We start from the raw sequence: 25,490 nt of genomic DNA, 5'->3' as shown, positions 1-25,490 counted from the left end.
AAATTCACAAATTTAGTTGTGGTCCATATAAAAATCAGTTTTTTGGTTTTTTTAGTAAGATCATACAAATTATTTTTTCATATTTTAATTTGAACTATAACTTTCATAAACACATTATACTAAACAAAATCAAAAAGACCAAAATTATTTTGACGAATAGATTGGTTCTAAAAGTCGGTGTGCCAATAATGTTACTAAGGAATATGAATTAGAAGAACGGTTTGTGTAATGGAACTAGATTGCGAGTGATTAATTTGGGTATGCGTTCTGTTAAAGTAAACGTTATTTCAGGTACTAATACCGGTTTGTAACATCCTAAATATTCTAATAATAAATAAAGAAAGTTGCGTTAAATTGTCGTGCGTTTAATAATATTAACTAACGTCTAATATGGAAAAGATCATGGACTTGGATTTAATTAAGATGGAATAAGGGTAATGGGCCTTAGGTCCATGAGCCTTAAGGGGTATAAATACCTCCTTAAATCACCCTTAAACCCTAAACCATCATTCATTTCCATCTTATTCTCTATACATTCAAAACACACACACATACACTACACCATATTTCGGCCGAGAGAAAGAGAGGTGAGGTCCGAGCAAGCACACGCGATTCAAGATAGATACAAGATCTAGAGCCCTTAAGCAAGCTAACCGAGACCGAAGAACGTATAAAGGTAAGCCGTTTTACCTTTAAAGTTTACATTTTTATACACGTTTAGTCTTGAAACTTGAACCTAGAATAGATTGAGTATAAACGAAAGATAAAGTTGTAAACTTGATAGTAAATATGAGTGTAATGAACCAGGAAATGGAAATGGCTCGATTAAATGAACCCTTAAACTAGTATTGAACGTTTCGAGCTTAAAGGTCCGAACTTTATGCATTTTCGGGCCAAATCTTATTCAAAAACGACCATAGGGTTGATCGCGAGTTGGTTAAATATCGTATCCAAAGATTTCGCATTAAAACGGTGATGGTTATGGGAGTTTTGGATGAGCCGTAGTTGCTGCTGGGCAACTTCGCCTGCAACTAACTTCGCCAAGCAAGTTCGCCCAGCATGTTCGCCAAGCAAGTACGCCTGTCTTATATGTTCGCTCAATCATATAAGTTCGCTCACTGCTAACCTCGCTGAATGTTAACTTCGCCACAATAAGCTCGCTGGCCAACTTCGCTTGTTGTTAAGTCCGCCTAACAACAAGTTCGCCAACCTTAAGTTCGCTTGGATGTTAAGTTCGCTGAGGTATAAGTTCGCCAATGTTAACTTCGCTGAACAATAAGTTCGCCAATGTTAACTTCGCTGAACAGCAAGCTCGCTAATGTTAAATTCGCTTAATATTAAGTTTGCCAAAAGTTAAGTTCGCTGAGAAATGAATTAAAATCCTAGTGAAAAAATGCGTTAAAAATCCTAGCTCGACCCCAGAGCCCCTGGACCCTGCTAGGGGCTGCCGCCCCTAGAACCCCGCTGCCAGGGGCGCTGCTCCCGGACCCCCGTTCGTTGTGGGTTATAATTGAACTAGAAACACAATATAGATAGCGATAGATGATTGATACGTGTATTGTTATACAGTTAGCCGTGCACAGCTCAAGAAGGGAATAACAATTAACGGTGAACGTAACCATGTTCAGGTGAGTTTCTAGCCCCATTTATGTGTTATGTTTTCGAGGCTGTGTGCATACTCAATATGTTTGTTAATACGCTTATCCTAAGAGATAAGTGTATGCCTTATGTGAATAATATGAAATGTCTGAATGATTGCTTGATGGTACGTGAACGATCTTCGGATATTGCACGTACTGTCAGGTTGTAACGCTATGTATAAGGTAAGTATGATATGTATGCTTATGTGTATGAACGTGATAAAGTTATTAAAAGAATGAAAGGATGGTTGTATGGTTACGAAAAGGGTACCGAGCCCTAATAATACTCGAGGTATGATGTATGGTTGTATGGTAACGAAAAGGGAATCAAACCCTACTAATATTCGAGAACTAGGGAACCGAACCCTACTAATATTTGAGGAAAGAGGGTACCAAGCCCTAATAATACTCGAGGACGGAGGGTACCGAGCCCTAATAATACTCGAGGAAGGAGGGTACCGAGCCCTAATAATACTCGAGGAATGTAGGGCGTAATGCTCTTTATAACGTAAGATATGAAAGCAAGTTAGTACAAAAGAAAGTATGAAAGTATGAATGAAAGAATATAAGTTTGTGTGTATTGTATAATGTATGATTAACTAGAACTCACTCAGCGTAGCTGAATTTTAGTATGCACGCAGGTGAGTAGGATGAGGCAGCTCGCTTGAGGGGACACGTGGCGTTGAATAAGAGACTAGCATCGGAAGGCTCAGGGCGTGTTATGTTTTAATTACTTAGTTTTCGAAAGACAAGTTGGTTGTTTAAGACAAGTTTTGAATTGTTATGAAATGTTTTATTAAAGTTTTTATATTCCGCGAATGTTTTTAATTTACTCTGATATTAGAACTGCGTTTATGAGTAAATCCAACACAAAAGTAGGGCTACCGGTAACGGGGCCTTACACGGTTATCGCACTTGTATAATTCATTGTGGACTAACACCTTCAGATAAGACACTTTCGCTCAAATTGAAGAGAAAGTAGTTTTTTTCTAGTTGTAGTCTGTTTTGCAATGACCATTAACAAAAGTCAAGGTCAATATCTAGCAAAAATAAGATGGAGAAGATGTTAATGGCCAAGTGCATGTCTTTGCAGGAGGAAAAAAATAGATTGTTGCATATGAACAAGATTTAGGGAAAGTCTATTAAACTTATTTTCAAATAATACTGTAGAAAGAGAAATCTCTGTTTCTATAATATATTAAACTATTTTGTATCCAATATCATTGTGCAATTTGATTTTGTATTATTAATATATCATATGTTGGAGACACTTATCTTTGTGGATATAAAGATTATCAATACAAATCAATAACTAAAACCAATATTTTAAGATTTATACATAATGTTGGGCTCAATGAGAACTACTAAATATTTAAGAACCACTAAAAATTATTGTATTCACCTTTTGTATGTATTAAAAGATGAATACATTATTAGTATCTTAATAATGGAAATTAAAATACGTCACTATATCGAATCGTTGCCACATCCGGACTCTTATTAGCAGCCATATGGATATGTAGTTAGGGTTGCCAAAATGTATTGTTGTGCAAGTTCGTGTCATGATTTAGAACATGTTTGAGCTAATATGGGTTATTAGCATCTTGAGTTCAAGTCATAACAAGTTCAAGTCAATATTAGAGTGTATACAAGTTATGGCTCTGTGAATCGTTAAACAAGTCATATAAGCCAATTGATGTTTGTAAGTGTTTAGTTATTAGCTATTAAAAAAACCAGTTTGTTCCTATTTATATTAATCTTTGACAACAACGAAATGCTACAACCTTGTATACAAGGAAGTATTTAGGGAGTTGTAAATACTAACTTATGATACTTTTGTTAAATAAATAGTTAAATTGTATAGACTTTTGTTCGTGTTTATTTTAAATTACACTTCAATTAGTTCTTCCTACATCTTGTCAAAGTGAAAGGTACTTAGACTATCAAAAAAACACAAGGCTCACAGTTGGATGCCAAACCTTACATGCTGAAGAGATAAAATAATTTACGAATTAACTATTGGATATATGTGAAGGGAATGTTGGGGGGTGTCCAAATGACGACGAATGAATGTATAAATTTCCGATGATCTTCTAATTAATAATTCAGTATATCCAATATATGATTTAATAGACTTTGTCTATCCTTCGCTTTTAGACAAGTTCAATGAACTTACTTTCAAGAACGGACAATATTGTCAATTAAAATTATATGTGTTTATTAGACGATTTTTATATTTCCACCTGTGACGCCCACGGGGCAATAACCTAGTTATACATTATTTTAGTCTAGCTAATAGTATTATTTTATTAGTCGTAATTTCATCACTCTTGTTATCCATTCAACATTATTTATATATATATTAGTAACAATTACATGGTTTTTGGGAAATAAGTGTCGAATTGCTAGGTAACACACCAACTGTTAGTAGTTTAATTATTTTATAAAAAGCCTTTGTAGCCGGAAGCCGATCGGTTAATCACACAATGTAATTTGAGTTCAATAAATCTTATGTGAACTATATACTATAATGAAGATTCTCAATCTAGTTGAAGACAACTTGATCTGTTTTGCTTTGTTTAAGGAACAGATATCGTTTCTTGTTACTTCGTAGTACGGTTTCCGTTTTCGGTTACTTATAGTATTGAATCTATTCCGTTACTTTGTAGTACGGATTTTCGTTACGCGTCAGTTATATTTTGAGTTCAATTGTTTTATATATAAATATATAGCATACAATAGATTATTTATTTGTACTCGTTCCGGTTTTAAATATGTTTAGTTATATGAAATTAGCTTTTGTACTCTGTCACCCGAGCACGTCGGAAATGTCGTATGGGCGTCAAAGGCATGCACTTATCGTGACAGTGCGTAATAAAAGTTCACGGCGTCTCTAGCTTGTGCTTTCGTAGCACTTTGGCCCATAGAGGCGTATAGATCGATCTTAGCTCTGAGTTTGCGTTTGTTGTGTGGAGATGGAATAACGGGTGTACGCCACGCTCACCATCTCATAGGTGCATGGACTAGCTAGCTGTGTACTAGTCTGTTCTGTTTTGGCTCGTGGGTGCTTCCGTTTCACGTGACTTTGAGTTTTGATATGTGTAGTCACGTGGTTTGATGTGTGTATAAGTTATGATATGTTTCTGATATGCTTTCGTATGCGTTTGATTATGTTCTGTCCAAGTGTCGGATCGTACCTCCGAATTTTATTAAGTATATGTTTCAGTAAAAAGGTTGATTTCGAGTTTGAATTGAAGTCCGTATATTTATTTTCTTACGTCTGTCTTTTACCTATACTATTGTTCTTTCCGTTACTGGGCAATTTTTGGCTCAGCCGTATTTTCTTGTTTTGTTTTTCCTATTCTGTTTTCAGGTAATTCGGGACTCGGGGAAATTAGTGATGAGAGTGAATAATGAAGCTCAAGCTTTTAAAAGTTAATTCATTTTGGTTTAATAATATGACATAGGCTGCATTGATTTTTTTTTTGTTTTATTTTGGATTGTGGCATTGATTTGATATCTGTAATAGTGACACGCAGCCCGTTCCGGGTTGGGGTGTTACAGAACCTTTATAACTTTTTCGTATAATATTTTTTTTTTTAAAAAAAAAAATTCATCATAATAACAAGCGTTTTTTATCTTTAATATTAGTATGAATTTTGTTATATAAAATTGAAAACAAAAATCACGTAATTGTGTCTTTTCGCACACCATTGTGTCTTTTTCGCTTATCATTGTGTCTTTTCGCTTATAATTGTGTCTTTTTTCGTCATTGTGTCTTTTCACACCCAATTGTGTCTTTTCGCTTATCATTGTGTCTTTTTTCGTCACTGTGTCTTTTTTCGTCATTGTTTCTTTTCACACACCATTGTGTCTTTTCGCATATAATTGTGTCTTTTTTCGCACACCATTGTGTTTTTTCGCTTATCATTGTGTCTTTTTTCGTCATTGTGTCATTTCGCACACCATTGTGTCTTTTCGCTTATCATTTTGTCTTTTTTTGTCATTGTGTCTTTTCGCACACCATTGTGTCTTTTTTCGTCATTGTGTCTTTTCGCACACCATTGTGTCTTTTCGCTTATCATTGTGTCTTTTTTCGTCATTGTGTCTTTTCGCACACCATTGTGTCTTTTCGCTTATCATTGTGTCTTTTTTCGTCATTGTGTCTTTTCGCACACCATTGTGTCTTTTCGCTTATCTTGTGTCTTTTTTCGTCATTGTGTCTTTTCGCACACCCTCGTGTCTTTTTTCATCATTATTTCTTTTTTCGCCATTGTGTCTTTTCGCACACCATTGTGTCTTTTCGCTTATCATTGTGTCTTTTTTCGCACACCATTGTGCCTTTTCGCTTATCATTGTGTCTATTTTCGCACATCATTGTGTCTTTTCGCACGCCATTATGTCTTTTCGCTTATCATTGTGTCTTTTTTCGCACACCATTGTGTCTTTTTTCGTCATTGTGTCTTTTCGCACACCATTGTGTTTTTTCGCTTATCATTGTGTCTTTTTTCGTCATTGTGTCATTTCGCACACCATTGTGTCTTTTCGCTTATCATTTTGTTTTTTTTGTCATTGTGTCTTTTCGCTTATTATTGTGTCTTTTTTCGTCATTGTGTCTTTTCGCACACCATTGTGTCTTTTCGCTTATTATTGTGTCTTTTTTCGTCATTGTGTCTTTTTTATTCATTGTGTCTTTTCGCACACCATTGTGTCTTTTTTCGTCATTGGGTCTTTTCACACACCAATGTGTCTATTTTCGTCATTGTGTCTTTTTTATTCATTGTGTCTTTTCGCACACCATTGTGTCTTTTTTCGTCATTGGGTCTTTTCGCACACCATTGTGTCTTTTTTCGCCATTGTGTCTTTTCGCACACCATTGTGTCTTTTTCGCCATTAATACATGTTACACAATAACTTGAAACGTAAAACCCAATGGTGAATACGTATAAAACAATGACTTAAAACGTAAGACACAATGGCGAATACGTATAACACAATGGCCAAAAACGTAACACACAATGGTGAATATATATAACACAATGACTTGAAATGTAAAACACAATGGAAACAACATATTACACAATGATACAATGAACAACAAAAAAACACAACTAAAAAACCCAGTAATTTTTTTATATAACAGTATGATACTCATATTAAAGATAAAAAAACACTTATTATTATAGTGAATTTTTTTTAAAAAAATAATGTCATATGAAAAAGTTATGGACATTTTAAAATGATGTGGGAATTGGCATGTGTCTTGCATGTGGAGAGAGAAAGTCAACAAATGTGGGTTATTACCTTAATGCCCTTTTCATTAATTTTTATTTATTAAATTAATCTCAGTCATTCAAATCAAAGATCAATGGACTGGATTCCTTCTCATCATTCTTATTTTTGTTGTCCTTTGTATTTTAACTTTACCCTAACTAGCATACCCTCATAATTTCTGTTAATTTGTACCATTTTCATGTTAAGATAAATAGATTTATATACTAACTTAAAGCATTCACAATAGCTCCTTTAAACTATTGTGAGAGAAATCTCTAAAACCTTTAAAGGATGCAAAGTGGTTGTGAATGAAAGATAGATAAAATTTTAAGAGAATTAGTAAAATTGGAGGAGCCGTGTTCATCATCTATTTATTTTTTAATATATTTGAAAGTAGTGGTGAGTGGATGAGAGATAAAAGATAATGATAAAGACGTAAAAAAAAGGGATATTAGTTTTTAATACTCCTAACTTTCCCTCATTGGTAGATAACACTCCCAACTTTTGATTTGTTACCCACCACTCCCAACTTTCACCCTATTTTCCTGTACCACTCCCCGTCTAAATGAACACTAACCTCGTTTATGTTTTGGACTAAAAATGTCATTCAAATTAGTTTAGGGGGTAAAACAGAAATTTTATTTTTAACACACAACCTCCATTTCCGATGACCTCGTTTTTCCGGCGACCTCATTTTTTCCGGAGAATTTGAGTTTTCCGTCTATCTCGTCTTTCAGAACACCATATCCATCATTTCACCGAGCTTCACATATGAATTTGAGTTTTCCGGTGAGTTGCAGGTTTCCGGCGAACACTATATCCATCTTTTCACCGCCCATCGCCCCAAAACCGCAACCCCCGCCACCACCAGTGTCTCACCCAGCCACCTTGCAGGATCGCCTGCGTGCCTGAAAATCGAGTTGCAGGTTTCCGGCGAGCACCATCTTCATCATATCTCCACCGGTGTACAATCTTCATGATCTCCATCACCTTTTTACACCTCTAAACCATCTCTATTTTTTAAAAGACGAGATAGTCGAAAAAATCAAATTCGCCGGAAAAACGAGGTCACCGAAAATGGAGGTTGTGTGTTAAAAATAAAATTTCTGTTTTACCCCCTCAACTAATTTGAATGACATTTTTAGTCCAAAACATTAACGAGGTTAGTGTTCATTTAGACGGGGAATGGTGCAGGAAAATAGGGTGAAAGTTGGGAGTGGTGGGTGACAAATCAAAAGTTGGGAGTGTTATCTACCAATGAGGGAAAGTTGAGAGTATTAAAAACCAATATCCCAAAAAAAATAGTATTTAATTGTGTATGAGAGAGAAAATGTAGTGTTTTTAGTGTAATTATAAAGATAAAGATAAAGAAGCTGTCGAAAATACTTTTATAAATGGGTTGAATGAGTAGATATAATATACTATAGAGAGGGAATACAATGACCAATGGGACTACGTGAAATGGGTATCGGTAGATAATGTCTCATACCTGACTGTAAATTTGTGTCTCATACCTAATGTAGTAGTCAGTATCCATCGAGAATTTGATATATTCATAAGTTTGTTAAAAATTGCCTTCGTGATTTTCGACAACGCTTCTTATTGTTTCAATTTCTTTTCATGATTTTATTACTAAAGAAGTTAAAAATGTAAAAGCTAAAATCTAACCGACTAGAAAATTATTCTACCTTTAAATAAGTGTTACAAATATGTATGTTCCGGATGAGAGGGTTGGGCATCATCTAATACTATATATATCTCATACTTGCGAAATTTTTTAAAACTAATTACATACCTAAATATTCGTATGTCACCCTTCTTAATGTTTAGGGGCTTTGGCTTTACCTATTGGTTCGGGTTTGTTTGTCTTCCCTAATACTAAATCTATAAAGATGTTAAACTGTTTATGATGTTTACAATCTAGCAATACTATATTTAAAATACCAAAGGGCATGGCCTAGTAGCACCATGATGTTGGTCATTGATAAGAATATGTCTTTTTAAATAGTGAGGGTTAAGTCTAGGTCTATAAAGGAACCGAATGAACCTGAACAAAGCATGCATGTGTTTGTTTGGTTAACTTTAGTAGAACAAGTGATCAAGCACATACAATTAAATGAACATGGTTTTCTTATTCGTACTCATTCGTTAAAATAATGATATGTGTGTGCATGTCTATCCAGAAACAATATACACAAATGTTTGCGAACATAAACGCACAAACATAAATGAATGAACATAAATGACTTAAAATCAGTTTAACATAAATATGAACAACAATATGTTGGGCCTAAAAGTTACTAAAAATAGATGACATTATAATGGGCCTGAAAACAGTTCATGAACAAGCTATTGAACGTTTAGTTTGTGTACAAAAGTATTTAAGTCCCGTGACTATAAAAATTTGTAATTTAAAAGTTAAGCCATAAAGTGTTAGAGTTGTCGTTGGAAAAAACTAGAAAAGAAAATAAAAGAATAAAAATAAAACTCAAAACATGTAACCCTTGATCCAGCCCATCTCATCCATATTACCACTTTTAGGCCTTCCAAGTTTATTTTGTCGTATGAAAGAGAAACAACCATAAAGTATTGGAAAACATATTCCAAATTCAAGCATTTCTCCTTTTATTTTAATATAAAATTTAATATATTTTAAGGCATACGCAAGCTTCCATTCACACATATAAAACTTAAAAGAGTCAATAACGTCTCAATCAGTTGATTCCATGGTTTAAATCGTCATCAATGCCGGGAGCCGTAAAGCACACAAACTCATTTCGTACCCTGGCCATCTGTGTGCTACAAGATGCATGCTAGTGGCAATATATATTTATATGTATTAACCTTTATGGACACTAGTCTTCCTATAATTCAGTAATTCCAATAATAATCCCTAGCGAATTCATTGTTTTTATTGTTTTATGGTATGTGCCCGTTTACAAGGAATCTGCGGGTTAAACAAACAGATGTCTTCAGATGCGGTTCACAGACTGCAAACATTTTGACTCTGTAAAATCAAACATCACCTAATTGCCCGTCTACTTAGAATGTCCAAACTAAATACTCGCTTACAAATTAAAAAAAAAATAATCACTAAATTTTGAACGGCTGTACACACGTTAAACGCTTGATTTAACTAGGGAAGAGGGCGTATCCTCTGCTGCCTATTGGTATTAGTGACTAGGATTGACTTGTGATACCGAACCATAGATATAACCAAGATCTTTAGTCTCTACTCGGACCGATGAAAAAAATGGGATCACCCATATTTAAAAACAGTTTGCAACTTAGTTAAAACTTACTTTTGAAGATACCATAAATGGTTTAATTTATATAATTCTTGATATTTCAAACCATCATGGATGCTTGTTATACATAGACTATTTGTAGTTAATTTAAAAAAAAAACATTCTAAATTGCAACAAACATGATCTTGGATAAAGAATTCACCATATTATAATGAGACTAGATTTCCCTGATGGGATTAAAACATTGTAACTCTACTAACTATACACGTGCTACGCGTTTATTTCTTGATGTATAGAACATGAGAACGAAAGATCTTGGAAAAATGGTATCTAGCAAACGTTTTTTGCAATTACATGCCTAGATCATCGAGTTAATATGGTTGTCACTACTATATTAGAAGGATAATATCTGTATTTCTAGTACCACATGGATTTTCGGTTTCTAGTTTTCACGATTCTGAAAATAATACAACATTAGAAGACACTAGACTACCCTAGACTACGCTTTAACTCGAAAGAGTACAAGTTTTAACGTACATACCAATGAAGAATGATTCCACGAATAATAAAGATTAAAGACAAAATAAGGTTGGCATCAAGCTGCAATTCTTAGGAATCATCAAAAAATTATAAAACATAATAAACCAAATAAGCAAACAGCTTTCAAATTCACATCTATAAATACATATACTCAACAAGAAAACTTAAAAGGAGAAAGTAAAATATATAAACACTTTTAACAGTTAAAATGGCAATAAAGTGTGAAGAGAGCTACAGAAAGCGATCCATTGCCAACACTAACCCCGAGATCCCAGAAGTAAGGAGTGTTAAAAGAAGGCGAAGAGACACATCAGCACTTACACTAGATTGCATAACGGAGTCAACTCAGCAAACCGGTCAAGCTTCACCTACAACTGTAAACAGAAGTTCTAAGTTTCGCGGGGTGAGCAGACATAGATGGACAGGTAGATTTGAAGCACATTTGTGGGATAAACTTTCTTGGAATGTTACACAGAAAAAGAAAGGAAAACAAGGTAGTTAGTTGCAAGTATTAATTTATTTCCTATCATTTTGTTCTTTTATTAGTTTGTTATCTGATCTGAGTTCATTTTACTTCTTGTTTGATATGCAATTTGGATGATGATGAACAGTTTATCTTGGTAAGTACTTGTTTCTATAAGGGTTATGATAGTGATTTGTTTAAGGAATCGATTGTAAACCGTGAAGTTTGCTAATTTTGTTTTGGTTACGATCTCAGGAGCTTATGACGAAGAAGAATCAGCAGCAAGAGCATATGATCTCGCTGCTCTAAAGTATTGGGGACCAACTACGTTCACAAATTTCCCGGTATGGATCATACTTTTAATCATCATTATCGGGATATTCGTTGCAAACCACACTTTCTTTCGGGCAAAAGAATAATAATACTAATTACAAAAACTTTGAAGGGGTGGTACCTGATTCTCCTTTGAAAGAGGTCTCTGTTCAAATCTTGCTTCTACTTGTTTTTTATCATAACCTTTAGATGGCCACCTGCCCAACATAAGCTACAATTTACCCGACCCCGCTGGTTAGTAGGGTATTGGTGGGTCATTTGAATTTTCCAATAACAGTTCTCGCGTGGTTACAATAATAATATAACCAAATTCTAAAAAGAAAAGTTATGTAAGGTTAATTTGGGCTTCATATTGTTGACGATGGAGTTTGTGGTCTAAAATTATTCATACACATAGATGATAAAGAAATTATAGGATCAAAAGCACAAAAAAATTTCTTTTCTAATTTTATTTTTAAACGAAAAGTGACCCAATTTTATTATCAGCTTTAAGCCCCCGAAAGGCTTGATCCAGCCCTTGCAAGTTGCGATGCTAGACTGCTAGTATCTAAATCTTGCAAGAAAAAAATTCTATATTTGCGCCACAAATATTCTAAGTATATATTAACTAGTTAATCCAAATCACGTGAGTTCGATCTCATTTTCGTCTTTTCACTTCTGTAAAGGTATCTGATTATGAGAAAGAAGTTGAAATAATGCAGAACTTAACAAAGGAAGAATACCTAGCTTCACTAAGGAGGTAAGATGATGTATAATAAATAGTATGGTAACATTTCATATAACAATAAAAAGTTATACTAGTTGAATAACATTACTTGTTTGTAAATTGTTACAGGAAGAGCAGTGGGTTTTCAAGAGGGGTATCTAAGTATAGGGGTGTTGCAAGGCACCATCACAATGGGAGATGGGAAGCAAGAATTGGCCGAGTTTTTGGAAACAAATACCTATATCTCGGAACCTATAGTAAGTAATCTCTACTAAATCTAAATCTTTGCCTTGACCGGAGCTTTAAATTTTTGAATTACGTCCGATAGTTGGCCACATGATCTGGCCTGTCAAGACATCTGTCCATTATTTATGGGCACGTAACTCCAAACGTAGCCCAAATTATGTCCTTTTTTTAAGTTGAGTTGAGTTCTTTTGTGTTGTATACGAGTGAAAAGAAGAATAATAAGTTGCTTTTTAGGCACACAAGAAGAGGCTGCACGTGCTTATGATATTGCAGCAATCGAGTACAAAGGACTAAACGCGGTGACCAACTTCGAGTTGAGTAATTACATCACATGGCTGAATCCTGGTACACAAACTCCACCTGCAAATCATGAGCCACAAACAACCACCGAATCGAATGTTATGCGATCAAATATATACAGTTGGTTAGAGGAACCAAAGTCTCCATTCCTGGAAGATCACAAACCATCTGAAACTAAATCACCATTTAGTCCAAGCAAAAGATCTTCACCAACAGCAGTTGACTTGCTACTTAGATCATCCATGTTTAGAGAGCTTGTGGAGAAGAACTTGCACGCAGGTGATGATCAAGATGAGGAAGAAGACATGAAGACGCAACTGATGAGACCTTGTTATGGGAATGAAGATGGCGTCATGTTTCTGGATTCCTCGAATGGAAACGATGTACAGTTGCAAGATGAGTTTGATTTCAACTTTGATTTTCAAGGACCAACATATACATTTGGATTGTCTCCACTTGTTGACACAAGTTGATGATGTAAAATGTTTGATGCTAAAGGGTGTTTTTGTTTTCAAGATCTTGTTTGATAAACTTAAGTTGGGAAATCAAATAATGATCACAGATTCATGGTATAATGAGTAAATCAATATAAAACTTATACCTGGTAATATTAATATGTATACCATTGATAACCATTTAGGCATTGTGTTTCTTCTAAGATGACCGGTGAACTTTGTTAGATAAAGACATGTCTAAAGATTTCAAATCATCAGATGAATGTGTTTCATGTGTTATCACTGTCATTTCACTTCTAAATACAGATGTTTCATATAACACTATGAGGACTAAAATCTCCTTCAATATCATTAGAGATGATAGATATAATTGGATTCAAACAACATTATTAATATTTCGAATCAAAGACCAAATACCAATAACTGGTACAACTAAGCTACCAAAAATATTGTTACCCTAATGAAGCTAAGGGCAATAGCACTAGCAAGTAGAAAAGATTTTTGTGTATTTTGCTTTCATCTATCGACTATGATACCTTCAATATGGCATGAAAAGCCTCTTGAGGTATATCCACCGACCCCACACGCTTCATACGTTTCTTTCCTTCTTTTTGCTTCTCCAACAACTTCTTCTTCCTCGTAACATCACCACCATAACACTTTGCAAGCACATTCTTCCTCATTGCAGAAATCCTGCAACATCAATTGCCAATTGTGAAAACTAGCAAGATTCTATTAAAAGTAACAATATGCCCATGTCGGGTTGACTGGTCAAAACATGGTTTAAGAGCCAGAGGGGGTGTTACTTACGTCTCTCTAGCAATGACCGTTGATCCAATAGCAGCTTGAACTGTGATCTCAAACATTTGCCTGTGTTAATGTCACAAGCGTTAGTAAATTCTGTAACACAAAGAACAAAAGTGATTGGAAACAGTTGGGTAACCTGTCAATATATTTCTTGAGCTTGTCTACAAGCTCACGGCCAACACGTTGAGCCTTCAACTTATGAACAATAGTCGCCATTGCATCAACAGGTTGTCCATTCAAAAGAATATCAAGTTTCACCACATCAGATTCAACATACCTGTAAATCAACATTCACATATTATTGTCTTGTGTATCTCTAAAAATGACTATATATCGGAAGCAAGATCTTACTCTGAATCTTCATAATCAAATGATGCATAACCAGACGTGATGCTTTTCAATTCATTATAAAAGTCGACCACAATTTCCCTGAGAGGTAACCGATACTTCATAAACGCCCGCTGACTGCATATAACCAATAAGAAGTTTAACATAATAAAAAAATTGAAAATCTAAATAAATTCTAATGCAATGTGCGTGTAAGCTTACCTGTCAATAAATGAATACTCCAACTGTTCACCTCTTCGTTCTGAGCAAAGATTAATAACCGCCCCCACATACCTATAGCCAAAAAAAGCATAATAAGTTATTTAACTTTTAACTAATGTCAAAGTTTCTATAGATGATACAATTTAGGGTTTTTGAGAGCTTACTCACTGGGGATAATAATTGTTGCCAATACTGTCGGTTCCCATGAAGCTACAACTCGAATTTTAGGATCTGCAGTAAACCCACCCGGATTTTGCACTTCTACTTTACTGGAAAAACATCATCATCTTCGTACTCAGTATATCCCACCAATAGCAAAGCTATGGTAGGGTCTGAGGAGGGTAAGATGTAGGCAGCCTTACCTCTACCCCATAGCGATAGAGAGGCTGCTTCCGGTGAGACCCCCGGCTCGATAGTAGTTTTGCATCAAGCCTTGGACATAAGGCACATAGCACTCAATCATCGGGACACCGGCTGATCGGTGCATGTACCACATACCCAACTCTTTTTTTTATAAATAATCTGAAGTAATCTTTTAAAGACCAAAAGCCACTCACCTCCCATCTGAATACTCAAAAATATACGGCACAGTTGGAACAGTAGATATTATATGTGTTCCATGTTCCTGTTAAGTTAAATTTCAAGCAAACATCAATTCAGTAATTAACTATTTTATTCATTAAAACCTAACCAAACAACACCTGTTCAAGACGTTGATGGAAAACATCCATGTGAAGTAATCCTAAAAAGCTACACCTATAAGAAATAACCATGTATATTATCAAATAAACTCAAGTAGAGTTACAGTTTTCATAATTAAAAACATAAAAGATACAGAATTTAATCAATTTACAGACCTGAAACCGAGACCGAGTGCTGTGCTGCTCTCTCGAGCAACTGAGACACTAGCATCATTGCATGTTAGCCTTTCAATTGCATGACTTAGTGCTTCAAAGTCAGAACCGTCCGCCGGATAAAGCCCAGAAAAAACCATATGTTTTGCAGGCTTGAACCCTAATCATTAAACAATTTAACATAATTCGATAGCCCGTTAACGTCTAAAACCAAATTTACAAAATTACCTGGTAAAGGCTCTACAGTTGTTTTAGTATGAAACAATGTATCACCAACACGCACCTCTTTAGTTGACCGCATGCCACTGACCACATACCCAACTTGACCAGTCAACAGGAACCCCGTTGACCTTAATTCTGGATGCATAATCCCAACATCCAAAACCTCATAAGACTGACCCGTAGCAACCGACGAAATCTTGTCACCTTTACGCAACGACCCGTCAACAATCGCCACGTGGCAAATCACCCCCTTATACTCATCATAATAAGAATCCAACAAAAACATACGAAGATTTGAATCTTTTTTTCCCGGTGGCGGAGGGATCCTGTCTATAACAGCCGGGAGAACGTGCTTGAGACCTAGACCCGTTTTTGCAGAAGTCAAAAGCACATCACTCGGGTCAAGGTCAAACATTGACTGTAACTGTGTTTTGACGCGGTCTGGGTCAGCGGTTGGTTGATCAATTTTGTTGATGACAGGTATTATTGTGAGATTAGATTCAAACGCCAGGTAAAAGTTTGCAACGGTTTGAGCTTGTACACCTTGGGCTGCATCAACCACTAAAAGGGCTCCTTGACAAGCAGCCAATGATCTTGATGTTAGGATTAAACGCACACACGAAACTGAACACGACACGAAAGCAATAAACGAACACGAGGATTTAACGTGGTTCGGTCTAAACTGACCTACGTCCACGGGTGGCAACTAGGTATATCTTTATTGAGTGACCAATATTACAAGTACATAATGTTGTTTATATAGAGACTGAACTAGGGTTAGTAAATTATTATGCAAGAAATCTAAACCGGGCCGGGCTTGGGCCCGACCGCCCACACCCGTCTCCTCTTTTGACTTCATATAATAAACCGGGCCAACAAGGCCTACGAACCCAACAATCTCCCACTCGGAGGCCTTGAGTACTCTTGTCTGCACTCCTGATTGTACTTCTGTAATCTGAACATTAAACTTCTTCTAGTTGCCACCGCCTTCTCATCAATTAACCTGAAGGCCCGTTGAAGCTCCCCGGAGCTCCAACACGTCAGTCACGGCTGAAACTGCCCCTGACCCGTTCTCTGTCCCTACCGGCTCCCACTGTAACGAACTACCGGATCCTGAGATAACCTGAGAACAAACACTCTCCATATTCAGCAAGTAATTCATTGGAGAGACTTTTACAGCTGGAATACTGGTTTTCTTAATCCACTGTCGACCTGGGACTGTAACTGAAACACGACCTGTGCTCCCACTGTCACGATGTCCCCCAACTGATTTAACCTTCCTAGCTCGTTCATCCTGAATCTTCACTTTGGCTCTGGGTTTGTTACTTGCAAAACGAACCTTCTTCTGCCCACGAGATTCTGTGAACCGGACTTTGTCTTTCACCAAAACTGGATCCACTCCTTTCGGTGACATGCCGACCATATACAATGAACCCATTTTCTTTCCACGAGCAACAACGAGATTCCCTTTGACTACTTTCCACTGCCCATTCCCGAACTTAACATCGTGCCCTTGGTCATCCAACTGCCCAACTGAAATCAAACGTTTCTTCAAACTTGGAATAACCCTCACGTCTTTCAAAGTCCAAGAAGTACCGGCTGAAGTTATCAAATCAACGTCTCCCATACCCGTAACCTCTAAAATATCATCATTTGCTAGTCGAACCTTTCCAAAATCCCCAATTTTAAGATTCTTCATCGTTTCACTACAGTGAGTGGCATGAAACGATGCACCAGAATCCATCACCCAAGCATCAACGCTACTCTCAACACTACAAACCAAAGCCTCATCACTACTGACCCCGTCATCTGTGTCGTCTTCTGTAACGTTCACCTCTTTCTTACCATTCGGACACTGATTCCTGAAGTGTCCTTTCTCTTTACAACCCCAACATTCAATATCCTTACGAGTCTTAGACTGACTCCTCTTCCTGCTCCCACTGCCTCGCTGTTTTCCCCTACCTCTACCTTCTGTGACTAGCATATTGCCTGATGATTCACCTGAACTTCTGCGTCTTGAATCTTCTCCCAGAATCAGATCTCGAATCCCATCGAAAGTAATATTTGTAGACGAACTACAAACTGCAGTCACTGTTTGCGACCAACTGTCGGGCAAAGAGGATAATAACAAGAGGCCTTGAACTTCATCATCAAACTTAATGTCAACTGACACTAAGCGGGACAAGATCGAATTAAGATTATTGATATGAGTTGTAACTGACCCACCCTCTTTCATTTTTGTTGTCACTAGCTCTCGGATAAGATAGACTTTATTCGCTGCCGAAGGCTTCTCATACATGTTGGATAGTGCGTCCATCATACCACGGGCTGTGGTTTCTTTCATGACGTTAAACGCCACATCTTCCGACAACGACAATGTAATACAAGCCCTAGCTTTCTTGTCTAACTTCTTCCAATCTGCTTCTGACAACTTTTCTGGTTTTTCATCCTCAAGCACTACATCCAAGTCTTTCTGACAAAGTAGTGCCTCAATCTGCATCTTCCACCAACCGAACTTCTGTCCGTCAAACTTCTGTATCGAAACCTTTCCGTCTTCTGCCATAACAATGACTAAAACGAAAAACTGGATAAAACAGAGACAGACACAGCAACACGAGCCTGAACTTAACGATTGTTCTACTGAACTCTGTTAAAAAATCAACCTATTTATACGCAGCGGAATATCGAACTGAAAATCAGAAACTGAAACTTTAAACTGAAACGATAAAACCTGACAAACGCGGTTGGCACTGGTTCTCCGTTTCTTTAACGCTTCTTCTGACTTAAAATTGTTCTTCAACGAAAAATAGGATCTTGATTCAACTATTCTTGACTCGTACTTTGCAAAATAGAATCTCGACCCTTGCTTAAATGGATCTCGGGCCCAACAAAATAAACAAGCTAGACCCTCTCAAAAAATTAAACAATCTGGATAAAGTTGGTGGCCATTGAACTCCCTTGTCAACAAAATAATATTGTTTTTCCTTGTCTTTTCCTAGTCTGGCATGAATCTCATGAGAAAAATAATAATACAAACCCTTCTTTTCTTCTCTGTTCAAACGCCACTAGCGGAAACAAAAGAGACAACCTGGAATCGAACAATACGATGCTTACAGCTTTCAAACGGAACCAACAAAAAAACGCAGATCGCGAGGGCTGGGTTTAGTAGCGGCGAAACGACGGCGGAAACCCTAACGGCGATCGGAAAACCGTAGGCGGCGGCGGAACCCTAGCGCAGTAGGGTGGCGGCGGCTGGATGGTTTGGCGGCGACTCGGCTGGTTCAACGTGTTCTTCGCGTGATCTGAACCTAAGCTCTAGATACCACTTGTTAGGATTAAACGCACACACGAAACTGAACACGACACGAAAGCAATAAACGAACACGAGGATTTAACGTGGTTCGGTCTAAACTGACCTACGTCCACGGGTGGCAACTAGGTATATCTTTATTGAGTGACCAATATTACAAGTACATAATGTTGTTTATATAGAGACTGAACTAGGGTTAGTAAATTATTATGCAAGAAATCTAAACCGGGCCGGGCTTGGGCCCGACCGCCCACACCCGTCTCCTCTTTTGACTTCATATAATAAACCGGGCCAACAAGGCCTACGAACCCAACACTTGATACTTCATAGCTGAAATCTACATGACCGGGTGTGTCAATCAAGTTTAGTAAATACTTTGTGTTGGTGTCTTTAATGTTGTGGTTGTAGAACATTGTGGCGGTTTGAGCCTTCACTGTGATTCCTCTCTCTCTCGACCTATTAAAATTCATATAAAGGTTATGATATGTGAATACATACCTGAATCACAATCAATGTTTAGATAAAGTGATCTAGCAGCCATATATGAGCCATAATACTTAGATAATTAGTGGATTATCATTATGGATATGCAGGTAATATATTCATCCCAATATTTGTTTTCTTACAGCTAGCTACCTATGTTTGCTTCTCCAGAGTCCAGATCTCATTATTTTGAACTTCATTATTCACAGGATCAAGATTACTTTTCGGCCACATTTGAAACTGATTGTTACAACTTATTGATGCAATAATCTATTTTAGATGTGCATACAAAGTCAAGACGCTATAAAATGCAGACTACAAGTTTTGAAATAAATAAGAACCAAGTTAAAACATTGATTATAGGAAGTTTAGAGTTCGGTGATCCTTGAGCGTCTCAACAAGCGAGCTCACTAAACGACAGTCTAATGTTGAAAGTTTCAATGTGTTTTATTAATTGTAGGCAAGGACATAATATAGAAAATACAAGTGAAATGATAAATGACATGGGATGACATCTCCAGTAAGAACTGTTGAAACCCTAACTGTGGAGGGCAGGAGGAGGCAGACCCAGATTGACATGTGATAAGCAGATTAGCCAGAATTTGCTAGGCTTGCACCAAGAGATGATTGGGAATAGGAGTTCTTGAAGAATTGAATCACGGTTATGGACTTTATGAGGAGTGTATAGATATGTCTTGTGGCTTTAGCTTTTCCTATACTTTTATTTGCCTTATCCTTAGTCTTAGATGATATAATCTTAATACTTCATATACTGATGGCCTAAAACAGTGAACAGAAAAATTGAGGGTTGTTTTGGTTCACATGTGAAAGAGGTGTTTGAAATAAACACAAAAGATTGAAGAAAGTAGGAATCGGCTGGTATGATAAGAGATATAGCTGAGATAGATTTTCCATGTTAATAAGAATTAAAAGATATTTTAGGAGCTCATTTTGTACGTTTATCTAGTTGAAAAGCTTCCTAGTTATAATAAATCAGGGTAGATCAGGGAGCAAGCAATTGTAGATTAAATAAGACAATTATGTAAAGGTTTTTGTTTTCAATAGAAAAGAATCGAATTGGTTCCAACATCATGTGTTTATTGAGATTGATCACGGAACTAATTTCCAACTGCTCTTGCCTTACATTTTTAGGGGATTGTAAAGGTACTGGCAAAGGAGTTAGTGCTTCTTTTTCCTATCGCTTTGCTCCTTTAACTGCAGCTACATTAGTTCACTCATCATTGTACGTTAGCAGTGGTTTGCGACTTACGATATTAGTACTTTTGTATAGTTGTTTGCTCAAATTCTCTTACCTACATCTTATGCCATACGGATTACTATCATCCGTGCCGAACACGTAAAAAAAAGGTTTTTGAAACTAACCCCGTCACCATATCCTACTACCAATAGCTAACCTATAAGTGGGATTATATTGAGTTACTCTTAAACTTAAAATTGGCATGCATTTTCATAGTGAGAAATCAAAATAAAGTATTTGACATATGAAATGATAATAAAGCAATAGAAATGAAGCAATAATATATACCTGCAGTTTATCAAGATACTGAGGCACCCCGTGGCCTCTCTTAATTGTACCGGTAAGCTCGAGAAGGCGATCGGCGAGGGTAGATTTACCGTGATCAACATGAGCAATAATGGAGAAGTTGCGAATTTTATCGGTGGGGAACTGACTCAAATCTATCACATTATTATTATTATTCCTTGAATTGGAGCAAAAGGCGTGTTGAATTGAGATAGAATAAGGAAACCCTAGCCTCCTGTAATGATGATTGGGGCGGAGTCTATGGATTGCTTTGTTAAGATAATAATAAGAAGAAGAAGAAGAAGAAGAAGAAGAAGGCATTGGTGAGAGGGTTGTTTATGTTAGGGTTTTTTAGTTTATGATCGGAAGCATGGATGACTGGTGGTGGTGGTTCAGTTGCAAGATGTCTTTGCAGCAGCAGCTTCTTCTTTTTTCTGTTTGCCCTAACTAGGAAAAAATAATATTTTTAAGCCTTTCTTTTTAATTCATTTTTCGTATCCGGTGCACTAGACAGACTCTCGTGTTTGCGCAGGGGCCGGGGAGGGGGTCGGGTCGTTTTGTGATATGATGTACGCAGCTCTACCGTATACTTTTTTTGTGCAATAAGCTATTTGAATTCATGAGTTACCTCTAAGTCACAGAGCAGCACCCTTACTAGCTGTTATGAAGTCTGGCTCAAAAGATAATTTTAATATAATGGTCAACCCGATTTTGAGATAAAACAAAAGAGGAAAAGGAGAGGCGTGTGAGTGAAATCAGGAAGGATATCAACGAAGAGGATGTGAACATTAACTATTTCAAATTTGATATCGTAAGGGGTTCAACAAGAGGCGAGAGCTTTATACCATCCCATAAAGTCGTATATAATATACAAGTGAGAGGGGAAATAAATGAGAGGGTAAAAAAAACATTAATCTTTGTCTCTGGAAAAACCCTTCATGAAATCAAAGAAAAAATAAGTAATCCAAAAAATAAACATTGGTGTATTTTAAAAGGCAAGTGTAAACTTGATTTCTTATACCATCTCTATGGTGGGGGCATCAAAGATCCTCCACAGTGCCACATCAGCGCTGGGGGCATCGAAGGCCCAATCAATAATGCATTGCTATATTTTAATGTCCTAAGGGCATCCATATATATATATATATGTGTGTGTGTGTGTGTGTGAGAGAGAGAGAGAGATGGAGAGGGCCGTTGAGAGGGGGCCCCACATTCACACCACAAACCGATCGTTGGAACGATCTTTGGCTCCGCAGCCCATCACTGAAGGCGCCCCTTGGTGGTTGGGCGCCCGACAATCACCTTCACCGCGCTCCATAGTGGATGGCCTTAGAATGTGGCTGCAAGATTATGTTAACAATTACTTTTTAACCAATGAAATTTGATTACATTGTCTTCTTAAAATTTGACCACAAGACTTTGTAACAATTACATTTTGGCCCCTGAACTTTAATTACTTTGATTTCTTAAATATTGGTCACAAGAATTTGGAAAAAAATTTTAGCCCTGATCGTCGGGTATTATGTCCGTATATTATTGCGTTAATTGTATAGTTTTAGTTGGTTATTTGTACAAATAATGGCACCTCATACGTGTTTATTTGTGTTATATGTCACATGGTGTTAATGTGGTTAATTTGGACTTGTACGAACATGAGATGAAGGCAACCCAACAGGTTGTGCAACTTCCGGGATATTCCACCGATGATGGTGGCGCTTTGTTTTTATTACGACCTCAACCCCGTCTCCTTCTGACTGCATATACATTTAGCCTGGTCGAAATATGTTTGCGTATTGTATCAAATGACAAAAAAAGTAAGCCATAAGCACGAACAATACATGTTGATGTTGGTAGTATTTTTCCAAATTTGAAGAACATATTCCAGTAGAATTTGAAGGCAGCCCTGAACCTCAAACTCAATCGGAAGAACGTGAAGCAATTGCATGTGAAGGCGCACTTGGACCAAAGGAGGACGACTTAAAGGACCGCAATAGTATTAAGATCTTATTATATGACATTGGTGTATGAGATAGAACAAGAAAAGTTTTCGTTTTAAAACCCAATTTAAGAGTACTCCATTAGTCTACTTGATGTACGAGGGTTCCATCTACATCAGTTTTCCTTCAAAACAATTTTTTTAATTAGTTTTACTTCAAGTTTACCATCGCAACTTGGTTTGGTAACTCTAAGCCTTTGGCATACATTATAAAAATAATCTTATTACTTTAATAAATACCTAATACTATATGTCACTTGTCACACTCTCATCCATTCTCATATTTTTTAACCCATTTTCTTAAATATGGAGACTACATGGGTCATTACCCACCCACTTTATTTGTTATTCAAACATCCTATCCTTTATCCAATTAAACCCTAGATACCAAATTTCTCCCAACTCCATCATGTATGCCTTTCCATCGGCCCACTCCATTGTCTCCACCACCACCCCAAGTGCCGGCAACGAAATAGACCCTAAATACACATGATTTGTAAAGAGCTAATTAATACACAAATCTCAAATTGAATATATTAAACATAAACCTTCAATCAATCTAATATTAAAATTCAATCAAAAGAGTTAATAATAATAATAATAATAATAATACCTGGTGAAGATGAGAGAAAGAGATTTAGGGGGTTTTGAGGTCCACCGTTGCGTCGTATATGCATGTGTGTGTATATATATATACATATATATAGTAGATATAGTGAAAGGGGCGATAGTAGTGGTGACGGTGGTGGTCGTGCATGTCGGAAGTTAGGCATTGACTGCTGTAAATGTGTTTAAAGCACTATTGCTCATATATCTTATACAATGTTTCACTTGCCTTTTAGTTGCGGAATAATATTTTGTTATTAATGAGTTTGTGATCATCTATCTGACCGATAGGTGTCCGTCGGAACTCGAGTGTGTGCAGTCGATGTTACCTTTACATAATGCGGTTGCTGTTGCGAGATTGACTATCTGTTTGAGCACTACTTCAAGGAGTTGCAGATTTCTTTCACAAGGTACATATAGTTGTATCTTTCTAGGCGTGTAATATGCAAATATGTTGCTCTTTCACAATCTATATGACTTTTTGCAATTTTGCTTTTATGTCAAGGAGTTGCTTTTTGTTATATATAGAATATCTACTCTTTTAATGGATATGTTTGACCGATTGAGTGGTTTTTAAAGGGAAAATTATCAAATTGTAGATTTATAACTGGTTAAAGACTAAATGGAAAAAAATGTTTATTTGGGTTCTCAATCTTGTCGACCCGTGCATTTTTTAATCATTCATCGACGAGATTTTCAACTGGCACTATTGTCATGCATGAGTCATACAACTATCTGGTCGATGGTTTTATTTTGTTATTTTTTTTTCTTAATTCTTTAAGCCGACCGGATTTTATAGGTGTCTGACGAGATTACTTTGGTTTCCAGTGAGACTTTTTTTTGTCTCCCGACAAGATTTTTTTTTGTCTTCTCACGATATTTTTGACTTCCGATATTTTTATGACTTCCAATGAGATTTTTCGGCTTTCGACATGATTTTTTGAACAATGGCGTAGTGCCAGCCATTTTAAGGATAGACCCTTGCTGCAGTCTGCCACAATTTCACACTTTTTTTATAAATTATTGGAAGAACATACCTAATAAAACTTTGAATACAGAATCTTGCAAACTTGATGAAACTGGTAATTGCTTCCGGTGGCCTCATGTGGAATTCATAATCCCTATGGTGAAAAAGGTCATTATAAGTTGTAAGTTATTTTTTTTCAAATTATTAATCTTAATGATTTTTTTTTAGTTTTATTCAAATTTTTTTTATTACTCGATGTTTTGTAAAACTATAGTAATAAAAAAATCCAGTCACAAAAATATTTTGTCCAATAATATAGCAAGTAACACGCTTTCATTTTCGCTTTGAATTTTTAAGCGATCAATAGTCAAATTTGATCAAGATTTTTTTAAATCTTTCCACTAATTTTGTCAATCCTTATAAATTTTTCTAATTTATCTCAATTTTATTAACTAATTTTCTTTGTTGCTAATTTGAATTAAATAACAAGATTTTAACCAGGTTGAACATGCACGGTCAAGATACCTTACCTTATCAAGAGTTACAGGTAAACATGGACTAATGATTTTGATTTTTGATAAACAATGTATACTGACCATTACAATCACAAATGTAGTATACAAAGAATGTTTTACTTATTTGTAACATATTTGTGTAATCTTATTTTATAATTTCTATAATTTTAATGTAAGTTTTAATTGTATTAACAATATATGATCATTTTATTGATTGTATTTCACTTAATGATTAAGGTTAAAATGTTCATCAATTACCGTGTAATACACGGGCCTCAAACTAGTTAAAGATATAACAATGATAACATGTAACTCTTTGCTAAAAACATCACAATATAAATTTAGGATTCAGTAATCACAATCAAAGGTTTACACTGCACAAGTCAACTAATTTGATGATTTTCTTTAGTTCATACTTATGTTCTCACCTTGA

General features: G+C 36.2%; 2 protein-coding genes across 2 annotated transcripts; one reads left to right on the top strand and one right to left on the bottom strand.

The window, feature by feature from the left end:
- The first annotated feature begins 10,604 nt into the window (after window positions 1-10,604).
- LOC143596283 (AP2-like ethylene-responsive transcription factor PLT2) lies at window positions 10,605-13,265 on the top strand. The gene is made up of 6 exons (XM_077075097.1): window positions 10,605-11,196; window positions 11,314-11,322; window positions 11,421-11,509; window positions 12,164-12,237; window positions 12,334-12,461; window positions 12,685-13,265. The coding sequence occupies exons 1-6, from the start codon at window positions 10,911-10,913 to the stop codon at window positions 13,221-13,223; spliced, it is 1,125 nt and encodes a 374-aa protein (XP_076931212.1). The 5' UTR covers window positions 10,605-10,910; the 3' UTR covers window positions 13,224-13,265.
- Window positions 13,266-13,607: 342 nt separating this feature from the next.
- LOC143596279 (translation factor GUF1 homolog, mitochondrial-like) lies at window positions 13,608-19,360 on the bottom strand. The gene is made up of 11 exons (XM_077075094.1): window positions 19,264-19,360; window positions 15,644-16,261; window positions 15,419-15,575; window positions 15,263-15,317; window positions 15,119-15,186; window positions 14,726-14,830; window positions 14,562-14,633; window positions 14,364-14,477; window positions 14,149-14,289; window positions 14,016-14,075; window positions 13,608-13,898 (listed from the first exon to the last, which is right to left on the bottom strand). Exons 1-11 carry the CDS (start codon window positions 19,358-19,360, stop codon window positions 13,733-13,735), a joined length of 1,653 nt encoding a protein of 550 aa, XP_076931209.1. The 3' UTR covers window positions 13,608-13,732.
- Window positions 19,361-25,490: the final 6,130 nt, after the last annotated feature.

The sequence above is a fragment of the Bidens hawaiensis genome, unplaced genomic scaffold, assembly GCF_021521415.1.
Source record: "Bidens hawaiensis isolate Kalapana, Puna unplaced genomic scaffold, B.hawaiensis_p1.1 tig00046199_1, whole genome shotgun sequence".
Taxonomy (NCBI): domain Eukaryota; kingdom Viridiplantae; phylum Streptophyta; class Magnoliopsida; order Asterales; family Asteraceae; genus Bidens; species Bidens hawaiensis.
The sequence above is the reverse complement of the archived record's forward strand: the minus strand, read 5'-3'. Positions and strand labels throughout refer to the sequence as shown.